At 34.9% G+C, this 17,392-nt stretch overlaps 1 protein-coding gene across 4 annotated transcripts in view; it reads right to left on the reverse strand.

The window, feature by feature from the left end:
• Positions 1-17,392, reverse strand: part of SUPT3H (SPT3 homolog, SAGA and STAGA complex component) — a 568,866-nt gene that overhangs the window by 146,794 nt on the left and 404,680 nt on the right. For all 4 annotated transcript variants that reach the window (XM_046005138.1, XM_046005136.1, XM_046005139.1 and 1 more), the window contains 2 exons: positions 16,903-16,993; positions 9,065-9,204 (listed from right to left, as the gene is read on the reverse strand). In XM_046005138.1, coding sequence (XP_045861094.1) covers positions 9,065-9,204; positions 16,903-16,993 — 231 coding nt within the window. The remainder of the gene's footprint in view (positions 1-9,064; positions 9,205-16,902; positions 16,994-17,392) is intronic.

Raw genomic sequence — 17,392 nt, forward strand, 5'->3', positions numbered from 1 at the left:
AGCTACAAATGCAGTGACATATTGTAAACCTCAATACTAAAAGTTGCTAGAAGCCAAATCCACCTCTGGTTGTTTATCTGAACCATTTCCCTAACTGCTTAATTCCTTTGAAATAGGCTTTTTGTTCATCGGAATCATGAGAAAATGTTAACTGTTTTAAACTTCTTAGATCATTAATACCACTCTGAATATAGTCTGTGCCACGCTGTATGGTTATATTCTCCTACTCCTCAATTATATAATACGAACCTAATTAATTTGCTCACAAAGCATATCCTGGCAGCACCATGTATAGACTAATACTTCTGATGGGGGAAAAACATGAAAAGGTGAACTGTGGAATCTTAACTGGAGATTAAAAGAAACAACATAAATGATAAACAAATATGTAAAATCAAAACAGCATACATTTACACATATAATTCACTTATAATCTCATCACCTGATGAGAGCCATTGTTAGTTAGCATGTGGTTATATATCCTTCCAGTCTTAATTTATGTGTGTGAGGGAATATACACATTCTCTTATCATTGGATAGTAGTGTTCTCTTGTCCCATTTCCACTGTTATAAATAGTGGATGAACAGCCTTGTACATAAGAATATGCATATGATCAAAATTTCAGATTATATCTTAAAGAGAAATTACCAACTGTGGGTTTACTGGGTTGAAGTAGATGAATGCCTCTAATTTATATTTTTAAATAGTTTCTGATTTCTCTCAAACTTCTTTTCCACCAGCAGTTAATGTGTACCCAATTCCACTTTACTCCTGACCATTTTTATAAGCAAAAATGGCATTGGTTCATTACAAGTTAGCAGATATTTTGCATGTTTACTAGTTATTTTTATTTCTCTTCTTATGATTAGTCTGTTATTATCCTTTGCCAATTTTTCTACTGGAATGTTTTCTTATTGACTAGAAGATCTACATAAATAAATGATATTAATATTTTATTACATTTTTTACATTAATTTGTTTTTCAATTTTGTCTTTCTTTTTCTGACATCTACAAGTTATATAATTTTTATGTCATCAAATTTAACAGTCATTTCCTTTGTGGTTTGTCTCCAAACTGGGCTTTCTTTTCAGAAGACTTTAATAGATTCTATTTCCATTGCTGAAAAATTCACAATATATATTTGTATACAAAAGCCTCTAAAAGGTCCTAAAAGGAATCTCTTCAATTTCTTAGTTTAGGATTTCACAAACTAGTCTGAAAATAGACCACTTCCCCATCCCCATTCCCAACAGCGCACCTGTTAACATCTTGAGGAGCAGTTCTTTAAAAGCTTGTTTAGACAACAAAAGCCTGAAATGGATATTTACCAGTGTTTATTTCTATTTTTTAAAATGGCTTTACTTTTCATACTTATTGTTTCAACCCACCTGAATTTATTCTGATGTAAGCATAAGGTTAGGAATTACCTATTTTTTTTCCCCCAAATGTTATCCAACTGTTTGGCATCTTTCTCCCATTAATTTCTAAAGTTACCTTTATCATCACTAAATTATGTTCTTTATACTTGTGTCATGTATTCTCTTTGCTGGTATACTTATTGGGTTTTACACCAGGACCACACTATTTTGATGACAGTAGTTTTATGAAATGTTCTATCTGGTAGGATAAACTGAACTCTGCCCTCTACTCTTTTTTTTTTTTTTTTTTTTTTTTTTTATTTGAGAGAGAGAGAGAAAGGGAGAAGCGGACTTCCCACTGAGCAGGAAGTTAAGCAGACGCTTAACCGACTGAGCCACACAGGCGTCCCAGTCCTCTACACTTCTTTAATGAAAATTTCTTTGCTTATCCTTTTTTAATCACTTAAAATAATCTTGAATATCATTTGAGAGTTTTTAAAAAATTCTGCTCAGACTTTTGTTGAAGTTACATTAAGCTAATAAACTAATTTGGGTACAATGGATACATTTATAATATTCCATCTTTGTATCCAGGAACATAGTATTTCTTCACTTACACACTCCTCATATTTCAATACATTATTAAATATTACTTTCATATTCTCTTACATTTCTTGTTAATATGAAGTTCCCCTCCAAATAAACTTCATCCTTGTGTTATTCTGATTGAGATTGTCTTTCTCATTTTTATCAACTTTTATTAAAGTTGGGGGAAACTACTGATTTTTAAAATATCTATATGATTTAATGAAGGCAGTAACTGGTTCTAATAGTTTTTGTATTGATTCTCAAGGATTACTAATAAAAATTATATTATCTATACATAATGATAAATTTTGTCTCTTACCAATAGTTATGCCTTTTATTGCACTGGCTAATGTTTTCTGAACTCTGGCAAGTAAAAATGATAGTATGGGCATTTTAGAATTTAATGGAACTCTGTTTATATTTTTCAAACTATAATGATGTCTGTTCAGTGGAGTGAGATGGTCTTTACATTGATATGGAGGTACTTTTTAATTTCTAGTTCACTGAGAATTTCTATAAAGAATAGGAAGTTAATTTTGTCCAGTATCTTTTTAAAAATTATTTAATTTTAAGATTTTATTTATTTGATAGAGACAGAAAAACAGAGCACAAGCAGGTGGAGGGGCAGAGGGAGAGGAAGAAGCAGAGGAAGGCTCCCCACTGAGCAGGGAGATGTGTGGCTAGATCCCAGGACTCTGAGATCATGAGTTGAGCCAAAGACACTTAACTGACTGAGCCACCCACGCACTCTTGTCTAATACCTCCTAACCTATATGGTTGCTTTCCTCTGACTTAGTTATTGGGTATATAACATTAATGTATTTTCCAATACTAAGCATGCTTGAATTCATGAAAAAAATCTTATTCGGTCATGGCACATTTCTTATTATATATACTGCTAATAAAAATTGCTAATATTTTAAGATTCCTGCATACATTTCCCTCATTCCTTTCTTTGAAGATTTTATTTATTTATTTGACAGAGAGAGAGAGAGATGGTGAGAAAGGGAACACAAGCAGGGGGAGTGATAGAGGGAGAAGCAGGCTTCCCGCTAAGCAGGGAGCCCGACATGGGCCTTGATCCCAGGACCCTGGGACTTAATGACTGGACTTAACGACTGGACTTAACAAATGAGTCACTAAGGCACCCCTGCATCCATTTTCATAAATGAGATCATATTATGATACTTTGTAAAATTTAATGAGTTTTCCTTACTTTCTTTACTCTGACATAGCTTATATAGCAATGGTAATGAACTGTTTTATGAATATTTGAAAGAGCTTTTCCATAAGCCATTTCGGATTCATAGACTTTTGAGGACATAATTCTTTAAAAACATTTAGCATGTCTTCCAAGTTTACTGATCTATCCAAGTTTTCTACGACCTGTTCAGTAAAACTAATCATTTATGTTTTCTTAGGAAGATACTCATTCCATCAGGCTTTTCAAATATGTTAGTAACAGAATTATATGTGAATTGATTTCTCCAGTCTACAGCTAGATCCTCATGCCTTGCTAATTTTAGCAGCTATCTTTCTTTTCATTTCACTTATTGAGACTTCTTACAGATTCATTCCACCATTTTGTTCTTACTTTTGCAAAGAATTCTTAGATTGGTAAATGTAATTATTTTTCTAAGTTTATGTGTTTATTTTTGTATTTTCATTTTTCCTGTTTTCTCTTTTCGATGTAAATTTTTTTTCTTTTTACTATATGTACTGCTGAAGTGAGACTTTTTTTTTTTTTTAGAAAGAGAGAGAGAATGTGTTCAAGAGTGGTGGGGTAAGGGCAAAGCGAGAGGGAGAGAGAAAATCTTAAGCAGACTCTACACTTGGCATGGAGCCCCACGCGGGGCTCAATCTCATGACCTGAAGGTCATGATCTGAGCTGAAATCAAGAGTTGGACACTTAACTGACACTTAAGGTGCCCCTTAATGTAAAATTTCTAATTTTAGTTGAATCATTTATTTTCATTTTTCCTAATTTAACAAAGGCTTAAAAGCTAAAATGTTGCCTGTGTTTTAAGTAAAGTTTTGTCCGAATTTTGTAATTTTTACATGGACTATTCTTAGTGCTCTTATTACCCAAAGAGTCAATGGTAGTAATTTTTAATCTGTTGTGGGTCCATTAGTTGCTCCTATTAGTTGTTGGTTTCTTGTTTTTAAATTTTCAGACAATTAGGGTTTTTTATGTTTAACTTTTCTTACTATGTGTAGGTTTTCTTTTTTTGCTCTGGTAGGGTAATGGGCTCTATCGATTTGTATGTTTTTGAAATCTGTTGACCTTGAGAGACAGAAAGACTCCTGTGACGTTTTATAATGATTTTTGATGAAAAAGTATCATCTTTACCGATGATATACAGATCCATTAAGTCAGAGAAGTTCTTCTGACTGAGGGAAGTGTGGGCGGAGAAAAGAGGCTAGAGACTCAATAAACTTCTCTCCTCACCTTCCCTAAAGAGCACTGTGGAATCCTTGGAGTTAGTTGAATAAGATTTTAAAACTGCTGCTTGTTTTAAAATGTTTATATACATCTATAGAAAAACTTAAATTTTTATTATTAAAAATTTTTCCCCCAAGTCAATCTGCTAAGGACTGAGAATAGTGTGTCTCAGGCTCAACAAATGCATTTCTCCGACATCTCCCCCCTTACTGGAAGCTTTTAGTTTATGTATTTCAATTCTCTGGAATTTGATGATTAACATTTTGTACTTACTCTCTTCACCACAGGCAGCATCACTTAGTAACATAAAATTACTGACATTGTTGCCTTTTAAAGCTTTTCCCCTCTAATATTCTTTTTTCTGAAGTAGTAATTGCTATTATTAGCATCTGAGTTTGTCTGATATGCCTCTGATTGTTCTTTTACTTTTACATGAAAAAAATCAACTATAACTATATTTCTATTCTTACAGAATATACATACGTAGGCATAATAGTTGCATTTCTATATATACCATCTGTATGTATGTACATAAACTATATCTTTCTAGTATATAAACTGCATTTCTTAATCTCATGTACACTTAAATTTTAAAATTTTCTCTGGGCCTCATTTTTAAACTCAGTGTTTTTATTTTATTTATTTTTTTTAGATTTTATTCATTTATTTGACAGACAGATCACAAGTAGGCAGAGAGATAGGCAGAGAGAGGAGGAAACAGGCTCCTCTCTGAGGAGCAGAGAGCCCAATGTGGGACTCGATCCCACGACCCTGAGATCATGACCTGAGCCAAAGGCAGAGGCTTTAACCCACTGAGCCACCCAGATGCCCCCTCAATGTTTTTATTTTTTTTTCATATTTGTAAACATTTATCTTACTAGGGTTGGCCTTTTTTCTTTTATGATAAATCTTTTTTTTTTTTAAGATTTTATTTATTTATTTGACAGACAGAGATCACAAGTAGGCAGAGAGGCAGGCATAAAGAGAGGAAGAAGCAGACTCCCTGGTGAGCAGAGAGTCCGATGTGGGGCTCGATCCCATGACCCTGAGATCATGACCTGAACCGAAGGCAAAGGCTTTAACCCACTGAGCCACCCAGGCGCCTCCTTTTATGATAAATCTTATCTAATATATTTTTGAAAATTTAGTCTTATAGGCATTTTATTTTACTATTATAATTAAAAAATAATAATAATAGAGAAGGGGAATGGTAGAAAGAACAGACTTCAAAATGAGAAGATGGAGAGCAACTACAGCAATCTACATCTCTGGCTTTTTCAGTGAGTTTTCCAGTATACTTAGCTTCACAAACAGTAACACCGAGTTTCAACTTCCCTAGGGATCATAATTATGCTCAGGGCACAACTGAATGTGAACCTGATTTCTCCAATCATTCAGCTTTTATGAGAAACTTTGTGTTTTAAATCTATGGCCAATCACTTTAAGTTAAATTCAGATGGCCACCTGGAATGTTATTCAATTTTAAGCCAATTACAAACATTTTTAAGAGATCTTAAACTTTATGTATTCTACTCTGCTTTATTTCTAGATTACAGTATTAGGCCTTTGAGGTTTTAGCACCCTATTTTATTTAAAGACTTGTCTCTCTGGTAGGCTCTAATCTTTGCTTTCTTGTTTACTTTTATCAGTTTGAGGATTAGTCAGAAGGTAGAGTTCAGCCAACTTTTTACACATTTGTTCTTTACATCCCCCTCACAAACCTAGTAGTTTATTAGACTAGGTATTTTACTTGATTGATGATAAACTTGAGCTTCTCAAGTTCCTTCACAGTAGAGCTGTGAGTGACCATAGTCAGTCTGTTAAGAAAACCCAAAGATGGGGCACCTGGGTGGCTCAGTAGGGTAAGTGTCTGACTTTGGCTCAGGTCATAACGTCAGGGTCCTGGGATCAAGCCCCAGTTTGGACCCTGTGCTCAGTGATGAGTCTGCTTCTCTCTTTCCCTCTGCTTCTGCCCCTGCTCATGCTCTCTCTCTCTCAGGTAAACAAATAAAATCTTTTAAAAAACAATAACAAAAAAACTCCCAAAGCTATTTGCAGTTTTTGTGGCATCCTCTTGGCCTTTGGTTGACAGAGTCACATTTAATTGATTGATGCTCAAAAAATTAGAATGTAAGAAACAGGATTAACAGTAAAACACACCTGTGTCATTCTGGAGTGGGGGTTAAATGGAGGAACTCAGGGGGAATTGTGAGCATTCAAATGTTTTTTATTATGTTTACCAAATAAGCTCTTTCCTAGCCCTCAAAACTAATTTTGAACACTATTTTAATCTTTATTAGATAATCTGTAAGGATTTTCAGAGGCAATGGATCACAGATCTCTACAATACATATATATCCAAGTGTTAAAAAGTTGGTGCTGGAGGAAAACTAAAATAGGGTAAGAGTTAGTTAACTGTCATGATGAAGGACAGGCAAGTAGAAATGGAAGTAAAAATCTAGACTTTTCATATTTCAAGTCATATAATCTTTAATAGTGATGAAGTAAATTATGAGTGCAAAAAAAAAAAAAAAAAAGCCAGGAACACACAGAAATCACCTAAAAACAACAGGAAAGAACTCATTTTTTCTTGTATGCTTGCTCAACGTTTTGAGAAAAAGCTAGGATCCCAAGTGGGTTTTTATGTCTATAAAATTTTTTTCTCTTCTAAATCACATTTAAGAAAAAAAGAAAGAAAGCAAAACAATAATAAGCTTTGTTGGTAGGCCTATACCATTTTCATACATTCTTGGGAAGAAGGTAGCAAACAAAATTTCTGCAACAGTAAGTGATGCTTAGAGAAAAATGAAATCACGGAGTGATGCCAGGACTGATTACCCCCCTGCACTTGAAAAGCAGAGATTGCAGTCTGCGAGTCCAAAGTGGTTTCATATGGACTGCTGCCGTTGTGGTTTACGCTTGAAACTATAACCTGTCAAATTAGAAGCAGGCAAGGCCGATGCTCTTAGCAGTCTCACTTTCTACTGTCTACAGTTACGTCTAAGTTCAGCACTTTTTATTCAGTTAAACTCTGTTATTTGGATGAGTAGAATCTCAAAACTGCTCTCTGTTCTCTTGCTTGGAGAAGATTTTAGTTATGATATAAAGCTTAAAGACCTGCCAATCTGATTTTTATTACACAGATGAAGCTGACTGCGTTGTAACCATTTTCATCAACTATTGCTATTTTATTATCCTGGTTACCACTGTGTTAATATATAACTGCAGGGAGGAGGTATATAAACTGCATCAGTTCCCATGCTTTTCCTCTCCTGCCATTCCAGATACTTTATTGACTTTAACTTGTACCTTCCTGACTCATCATTTTTCCAAGCCTACGGTAGCCTGTTATTATGAGCTTAGTGCTACAGCATGCTCCATTTCTTCTCTTCTTCCTGATTGTGGAATGCCCTTCCAGGCAGCGGGCTTGGTTGACAGAGATTTTCCCAACAAAACTGAAAAGCTACTTGTTCTATTTCATTAATGTTTCACGTACAGTCCTTCCTTCATGAATCTTTCTTAATGCCCATTAGTTTAATACAAAAATGTTTTTTTTAAAAAAGCATAAACAATATTTGCTCTCTGTATAATGCATCATAAGTGAAACCATGCCACTAAACGATCATATCCTGTTTAGGCCATAATGACATCAGAAATATATGTTTATCATCTGCTTTGGACAACTTAGCATGATTTTGGCCCACGGCGAAGTTCAACTAAAACCATTTGCAGTAGCCCCAAACCAAGATAACCACACATTTTTAAGGTAATTGATACCTAAAGAGACCATTGCTTTTAGATCACAGTTCATGATCTAAGCATACTAATTCTTTAAAGAAGGTTGTTAAAGTTTACAAAGCATGTATGTCTATTGGACTTCCTCCAGAATTTAACATGAAATAATTATATTTTTAGCATGCATAGAGATTATTAGCATGGTCTTTGGAGTTCTGGAATTACCTCTCTTGCCCAATTTAAAGAGAAAGGGAAAATGGAGTGTTTTTTTTTTTTTTAACTGTAAAAGTATTATAATAAGAAGGGCAATAAGAATAATGCTTTGTATTTTGGAAGGCACTCAAATAAAATCAGTCATTTTTATTTCTGAATAAGTATTTAAGGAAACAGTAATTTTATGAATAGATAGCTTAGGCAAACAGAAAGCACACAATTTTCATATGTATTGTGAAAACATGTCCAGGGAACCCAAACACATGGCACTAACTTTGTGTTACGGGGCTGGAAAGCATGTACTTGCCCTGGATACTACCTCAGCTAGTTAGTCCATTCAGAGCCTGAAAGATAGCTCTTCATGCCACGTGCCAACATGAAAGTGGGAAAATTACCTTTGCCCACAAAGATAAATGGACGATTTGGAACAAAAAATTGTTTGGAATAAAATAGTATCAGTAGAAGTTAGGCCTAGCAGGAAGCTTAGGGAAATCTACTTGTATTTAGAGGAGGAAAGAGAGAAACAGAACACTGAAGTTGTCTCCCAAAGTCTTGGCTGAAGGCAGAACCCGACACCCATACAGGGCGACTCCGGGTGCCTTCAGACATGCAAACACAGTTCTGGACAATTCAGGTAACAATTAAGGAACATAAAAATAGAACCACATAGCATAAGCACTGCAGTAGGTATTCTATTACATAAGAAGGAGAAGAGTGTACCATACCTCCATTCTTTCTTGCTTAACTTCATCGATCTCATCATCTTCAAACATTGCCAGGAGTTCTCCTGTTTGGTCAATAGAGTTGAGAAAGTCTTGGGCAATTTTCTGTCTTTTGTTCGCATTATTGCTGCCACTCAGTTTGTCTTCGTGAACATAAGGGAAGGAACAAAATGTGCTTAACGGGTTTACATCAACACTAATTACTACATGTATCAAATGCTACATGTGAAATTCAGAATTGGGAGTTCTCTCAAAATAGTCTTTAAAGGGAGAATCTTTGCATCTGAAACAAAAGCATAAGCCATGCAGAATTAAATCATTTACTCATGTCATGAGTAAAGTCGAGACAATAAAACACCAAATTGTCAATTAACAGAGTAACTGCGAAGGGACGGTCAAAATTCCTTAAAAAAAGAGTCCTCGCATATTTAGAAAAAAAAACCTGTATATATGGACCACATTTTCTTTACCCATTCTTCTGTTGAAGGCCTCCTTCTGCTCTTAAGGAGGGCATGGATTGCCTGGAGCACTGGGTGTTATACGCAAACAATGACTCTTGGGACACTACATCAAAAACTAATGACGTACTGTATAGTGACTAACGTAACATAATAAAAAAACAAGAAAAAAGAAAAGAAAAAGAATCCTGCTATAGCAAGCCTAATTCAGAAAACAAATAAAAACACTTAAAAAAAAAAGCATCAAGACTGAGATCTGAAATTAAAAGGAGAGAATATTATGTATTTTATTGTGGCAATGTATTTGAAGTATAAAGGGACAAGATCTTACACTTTTTCTCTTAAGAGGTAAAACTACCATACTTATCTAGAAGCAAAACATAACTTTAAAAAATTATTGCAAAATATCAAGGAGGAGTATAATGTTACAAGAGGCAATTAATAGTTTAGTGCATTAATATCAGTGTGGATTAGGGAGAAAGAACTAAATTATTTTTTTTAAAGTGATAAAATACATGTGCAGATACCAGGTAAAGAAAACCCAAATATCTTAAGGTGAAAGCATCCAATTTTTCACCATTAAGTATGATATGAACTATGAGTTTTCCATAGATGGCTGTCCTGGTCTTTTTACAGCACAGACAATAATAAATATTTAAATATATCACAGATGGGATGACTTAAAACAAATACTTATTTCTCACAATTCTAGAGGCTGGAAAATTCAAGATTAGGTGCTGGCAGACTTGGTATCTGATGAGAGTCTGCTTCCTGGTTTGCAGATGGACAGTCTTCTCTTATCCTCATATGGCAGAGAGCAAAAGCAAACTCTCCTATGTCTCTTCTTAGAAGGGCATAAATCCCATTCATGAAGGCCCCTCCCTCATGACTTAATTGCTTTCCAAAGGCTCTACCTCAAAATACCATCATGTTGGGGATTGGGCTGCAAAATACCAATTCTGGGAGGATACAAACATTCCATTCATAGCAATGACTTTTATCAAGTTGAGAAAGTTCCCATCTCGGTTTTTTGAGTGTTCCTCTCATGAAAGACTTTTGAATTTTTTTCAAATAATTTTTCTATATTTATTGAGATGATCATGTGATTTATGACCTTTATGATGTATTATACAAAGTCTTTTCTAAATTTAAACCAATCTTCCATTCCTGGGATAAACCCCATTTGGTCATGGTATATAATCCTGTTTAGATGTTGCTGGATTTGGTTTACTGAATATTCTGTTAGGGATTTTCACATCTATATTAAAGACATTATAGCATCCTCCTGGATGGCAAAAGATATTTGTAAATGATGTATCTGCTAAGAGCTTAATATCTAAAATATATGAAGAACTTATACAATTCAATAACAAAACCCCCCAAATAATCTGATCAAAAATGGCCAGAGACAAATAAATAAATAAAACCTTTAGAAAACAAAAATGGCCAGAGGACTTGAATAGATATTTTTCAAAGAAGATAAACAGATGGCCAACAGACATGTGAAATGATGCTCAACATCACAAATCAGGAAAATGCATATCAAAACCACAATGAGATATCACCTTACACCTGTGAGAATGGCTAGATTAAAAAAGGTGAGAAGTGGGGCGCCTGGGTGGCTCAGTGGGTTAAGCCTCTGCCTTCAGCTCAGGTCATGATCCCAGGGTCCCGGGATCGAGCCCTGCATCGGGCTCTCTGCTTGTCAGGGAGCCTGCTTCCTCCTCTCTCTCTGCCTGCCTCTCTGCCTACTTGTGATCTCTGTCTGTCAAATAAATTAAAAAAAATTTAAAAAAAAAAAAGGTGAGAAGTAACAAGTGTTGGTGAGATTGGTGAGATGTGGAGAGAAAAAACAAACAAACCCTTGTGCATTGTTGGTAGGAATGGAAACTGGTGCAGCCAGTATGGAAGAAGGTATGGAGGTTCCTCAAAAAATTGAAAGTAGAATTATCATATGATCCAGTAATTCTACTACTGGGTATTTACCCAATGAAAATAAAAACACTAATTCAAGATGATAAACGCACCTATAGGTTTTTTCAGCATTATTTATAATAACCAAATTATGGAAACAACCAAAGTGTCCATCAATAGATGAATGGATAAAGAAGATGGACACACACACACATACACACAATGGAATATTAGCCACACACACACACACAAAACAAGATCTTGCCATTTGCAACAAAATGTATGGACCCAGAGGGTATAATGCTAACTGAAGTACTTCAGAAAGAGAAAGGCACATATCTCATGATTTCACTCATATGTAGAATTTAAGAAACAACCAAAGGTAAAAAAAAAAAAAAGACAAATGAAAAAACAGACTCTTAAATTCAGAGAACGAACAGATGGTTGCCAAAGGGGAGGTGGGGTGAGGAAACTGGTGAAATACATAAAGGAGCATAAGAGAAACTTCCGGTTACAAAACAAGTAAGTCACAGAGATGGAAAGTACAGCATCAGGAATACAGAAAAGCAATGTATTAGTCTTTAATTTTCTTTTTGTCTTTGTCTGGTTTTCATATCAGAATAATACTGGCCTTGTAAAATGAGCTGGGAAAGGACTGGTATTAATTGTGCTTTAAACATGTGGTAGAATCCATCATGAGGTCATTTAGCCCTGGGATTTTCCTTGGGGAAGTCTTAAAATTATTAATTCAAAGAATTTGCTTGCCATAGGTCTACATACGTTTTCTATTTCTTCTTGATTCAGTTTCACTAGCTTGTGTTTTCATAGGATAAAAAGCAGATATTTATAGAATTGGTTATATTAACCATTGTATTTACCATTTGTTTCTTTTCATTTCTTCCTGTAATTAGAGAAGCCATCTTGTGTCACTCCTTCCTTCAACACAGCTTTGTTACCACCCACCTCACTTATGTTGTTACTGTCAAATATACTGTAATATATAACTACATGTATCTACATGTGTATATCTACATGTTATAGACTTAACATTACAATTATTATATTATTTCATACATTGTTTTTCAAATCAGTTAAGAGAAGAAAGGGAAAAAGATGCAATTATATTGTCTGTTTTACTTACATAATTACCTTTACAAGTACTTTTGTGTGTGTGTATGTATGTATGTGTGTGTATGTGTATGGAATGAAATTATTGTCTGGTGCCACTTACTTGAGCCATAAGAACTAACTTTCCTATTTTTTTTTGGTAAGATTTCATTTTATTTATTGACAGAGAGAGGCATAGCAACAGAGGGAACACAAATCGGGGGAGTGGGAGAGGGAGAAGCAGGCTTCCTGCTGAGCTAGCAGCCCAGTATGAGGCTTGGTCCCAGGACCCTAGGACCATGACCTGAGCCAAAAGCAGATGCTTAATAACTGAGCCACTCAGGTGCCCTACTTTAATATTTTTTAATATGGATTTGCTACCAAGAAATTCACCCACTTTTTATTTCTGTGGAAATATATTTCATTTTGTCTTCACTTTTAAAAGATAGTTTTGCTGGATACGTTTCTTGGTTAACAGTTTTTTGGTTTTTTTTTTTTTTTAGCTATTTGAATATGTCATTCTATGGCTATTCTGACATACATCTATACATAAATATAAATTATTTTTTTAATCTATATTGTTAATGAGAAATACAGCTGTTAATATTGCTGGAGCTTGACTGGATATGAAGAGGTGCATTTCTCTTGCGGCTTTTGTGATTTTTCTCTTTGTCTTAGTTTTTTTACATTTCTAGAAGAATATGTGTGAATGTGGATCTCTATGTGATTATCCTAATTGGAGCTGGCTGACCTGCTTGGATGTAATGATTTTGATCAAAGTAGAGAAGTTTCAATCATTATCTCTTTGAAGATTTTTTCTGCTCCTTTGTATCATTTTCTTTCCTTCTGGTATTCCCATTATGTATATGTTGGCTCATATCATGATGCCTCAGATTTCTCTGTTAATTTTTCTTCATTCTGTTTTTCTGTTTTTCAGATGGCATAATCTTTAACAATCTGTCTTCAAGTTCAGATTCTTTCTTCTCACTTCAAAGGTACTACTGAGACTCTTAACTGAATTTTTCATCTCAGTCATTGTGCATTCCAACCCCAGAATTCTCAATTGTTTCTTTTTTATGATTTGTCTCTATGTTTTATTCTTTTTTAAAGTTTTTATTTAAATTTTAGTTAGTTAACATTCAGTATAATATTAACGTCAGGTATACAATATAGTGATTCAACACTTCCAACAATACACAGTGCTCATCACAATTTCTTTTAATCCTTAATATCTCTTAATTGATATTTTCTATCTTGTGAGACATTGTAATCATACCTTCCTTTTGTTCCTTAAAAATGGTTTCCTTTATTCTCTGAACACATTTATGATTGCTACTGTGAAGTTTTTGTGTGGTAAGTCCAATATCTGGGCCCCCTCAAAGGCAGTTTGTGTTGTCTGCTTTCTATTCATTTTTAATGGATCACACATTCTTTTTTTTTTTTTGCTTGTCTAGTATTTGGTGGTTATCGTTGGTGAAAATGGGCATTTTATCTTGTAGCAACTCTAAATAATAATTCCCTTTTCTTCCTGGGGCCTGTTGTCATTGTTTGCTTGTTTGCTTGTTTATTTGTTTAGTGATTTGGATAGACTGGCTCAATAAAATCTTTTTACCTCATAGCACATGGCCTGTGAAGTTGTTCCCCAGAGAGCACAACTGTGAGCATACAATTGGTCTCCTCAGTCACCAGGGATACTGTGGTGTTAGTCAGTTTTTCTTTGGCTGTCATTTTTCCTGATCTCTCCATTAAGTTTCTGGCTGGTTTGATTCCATATCGGTATCACACACAGCTGTTAGCTTCCACTGACTTCTGGCTGATTGCTCTATTTTTTTTTTTCTTTTTAAAGATTTTATTTAAATTTATTTGACAGAGAGATCACAAGTAGGCAGGGAGACAGGCAGAGAGAGAGGGGGAAGAAGGCTCCCCATTGAACAGAGAGCCCAATGTGGGGCTCAATCTCAGGACCCTGGGATCATGACCTGAGCCGAAGGCAGAGGCTTTAACCCACTGAGCCATGCAGGTGCCCCTATTGTTTTTGATAATACTCTTGGGCATGTTCCACAGGTTGGTCTGAATGACGTCAGGCCCCTTTGCTGAGTCCAGATACTGCCAGCCTTTACATTTTGCTCTGACCCCAGAAAGATTCTTCTCAGCTGTCTCTTCCATTTGTTTCCTCTGTCAAACCTTTAGCTGACATACTGTTTTATTTGTTGTCACTAGTATCACGTAGCTTCCAGCTTCCCCTTAATTACTCACAATCAGGATTTCCATAGTTTTTTTATAGCACCCATAGGTATGAACTTCCACATGCTCTGTTCTAAAATGTCAGTCCTCATAAAGAAAGCTGCCGAGCTCTCTCTTATCAAAGCCTGTCTCTCCCTCTGGGCTGAACCTCTGTATCACTGTACTGGCTTTTCCTAGAAAGATTCCTAGATCTATAAATGGAGAGCTAGGCAGGGATGGTAGTCCACTGTCTTCTAGGCTTCTCTCTTCTGGTATGGAGCTTTACTTCAAGCTAGGTTGGGGCAATCAGGGCCCAGTATTCTTGGCCTGTCATGTCTGGAGTACAGCTTTCGTATGAAGAGAGAATGGGTGGAAACTCTGGTCCTTTTAACTGTGCCTGCATGGAATAGAGCTTCTGCAACATGGAGCCAGAGGAGATGAGAGATGCCAACCTCCTGGGGGGAACTGTTGTCCTAGACTGTAGCTGAAAGAATCATGTGTCCAGTGTTCTTGGAAACACTTGCTCAAAGTAATGCTTCTACCATACTGAGCTGAGGTTCCAGGAGGAAAGAGGAGGGGTAATAGGAGCAGGTCATGGCTCAAATAAAACATACTCTCACTGTTCTTAATGAGATTTGGATTTCCTTAAATATGTACTCCTCCATTTGCTGTATACCCTTAACAACAACTTGTAGAGACTCCATGCCATTACTTTTTAAAGCTTTCACTAGTAAAATGTGTTTTACTGGGAAAAAAGTCTATCCTCATATGGCCATTCTCAAAGTCCCACCTCAGTATTAGATACATTTTACCAGAGTATTTCATCTTATTAAGTCATATCAACTATTTTAAAACTTAATGTGATACAAAAAACTAGAAAATTTAAATGAAATTAAAGAGATGAGATCTGAAATAAATAAGGAGGAGAGGGCATCAGACAGATATGATATTGCTAGTACAACTGAATACTAGTCTCACCACTCTGACTTTCTTGGTGTTCTGAGTTTGGTATTAAAAGCTATCATTATTCAATCTCAGGGATGTTTCAGGTGATTTTCATACATTATGTTAAACCCTCATAAGAACTCCACTATGGTGAGTGGTATAATTTTTGACTTATGAGAACAATGATACTCAAGTTCACATAGAGAGAAAACAGAGAATTGGGAAAGACAGGAATTCAGGTCTGTATTCTTTGTGCTCTTCAAAAAAGGAAGCATGTAAAGTCAACTGGAGAACTATTTATCAGAAATTAAATTCTATGAGAATTGCAGGAATATTAAATAGGCAACACTGATTAAACATTTGATATGGATTTGTTTGTTTTTTGCATGGTAATTACACTTACTTATTTGTTGAAGTTACGTAAATCTAAATTTACTTCTAAAATTTGTTAACTCTTCAGTGGGTTTTGAGCAGTTTTCTGAAGTTCTCAATCCAACAGAGTTTGTTTATTTATCAATGTATTTATTAGCAATGGATACCCACTATGCAGTGACTATATTCAACACAAATATATGAGTTATTTTATAGCATGTATTTATTTTGACTCAGTAAGTATTGTAGTCTCAGCTTAGCACTGCTTGATTCTGCAACATTAATATCTTTTTCTAAATATTCTGAAATGGAATTGAGTTGGAAAATCAGATAAGGAAAATTTTCTACCCCGTGTTAGGCTGTTGGTAAGATTTCAAATAGCACAGTAATAACACACCAAAATGAGGTGACTTTACATCATACTGCATATCAGATACTTTCTATAATAAATTAAGAAAAACTCATATGTGAATTTCAGATATCTATAATAACAGTTCTGGCTTCCTATACCCACAACAGAAAAATTATGCTTGCTAAGATCAATTATGTTTTGAATCAACACGATTTTCTCAGTTTCATGACATTCTGATAAAACACAGGCCATATGATTAAAAGAACTGACATAGCAGATTACTAAGAAGCCATGTAAATAGAAAATCACAAGATTTAGCTGCCTACTAAATAGCTACTTGGATAATTTCTAAGCTACATTATTTAACAGAAGCACGTATATTTCACTGTGAAGGGAAAGTCCACACTGACATTGTATCAGTGTGTCACCCATCACACATGTCACATTGCTTTCAGTGTTTATTCGGTTACCTTCCAGAAGGTCGTCCTCATCTATACCCTTGACAATCTTGGATTTGTAGTCTCGGAAAAACATGTACTTTAGCAGTCTTCTAAGCTTTTTCTGTTAAAAATATGAAAGAAGAAATCTTATGTATTACATTCACTTTACTGTTTGCAGAATACTAAATTTAATAAACTTATATTTTAGGATCACTGGGAAAAATACAGCAATTCTTACCATAATACTATGAAATAAAAGATTTCATCACATTAAACATAAAAGCTAAAAAACAAACATTTTTAAAGGCACTTTTCATTTGTAAGTATCCAAATGTTCCAGAATTACAATGATTGCCTTTTTTTTTTGTCTTACAAAAAGTTTTAAATTCTTCCTGAAGTCTGTGATATCACACTCTCCAAACTAAGATATAGTGATTTATAAACATCTAGACAAGGATTTTATAACAACTGCTTTAAAAAAGCCGAGCAACTTTCCTTTTTATTGTTTTATAATCTCTGG

The sequence above is a fragment of the Meles meles genome, chromosome 5, assembly GCF_922984935.1.
Source record: "Meles meles chromosome 5, mMelMel3.1 paternal haplotype, whole genome shotgun sequence".
NCBI classification, from domain to species: domain Eukaryota; kingdom Metazoa; phylum Chordata; class Mammalia; order Carnivora; family Mustelidae; genus Meles; species Meles meles.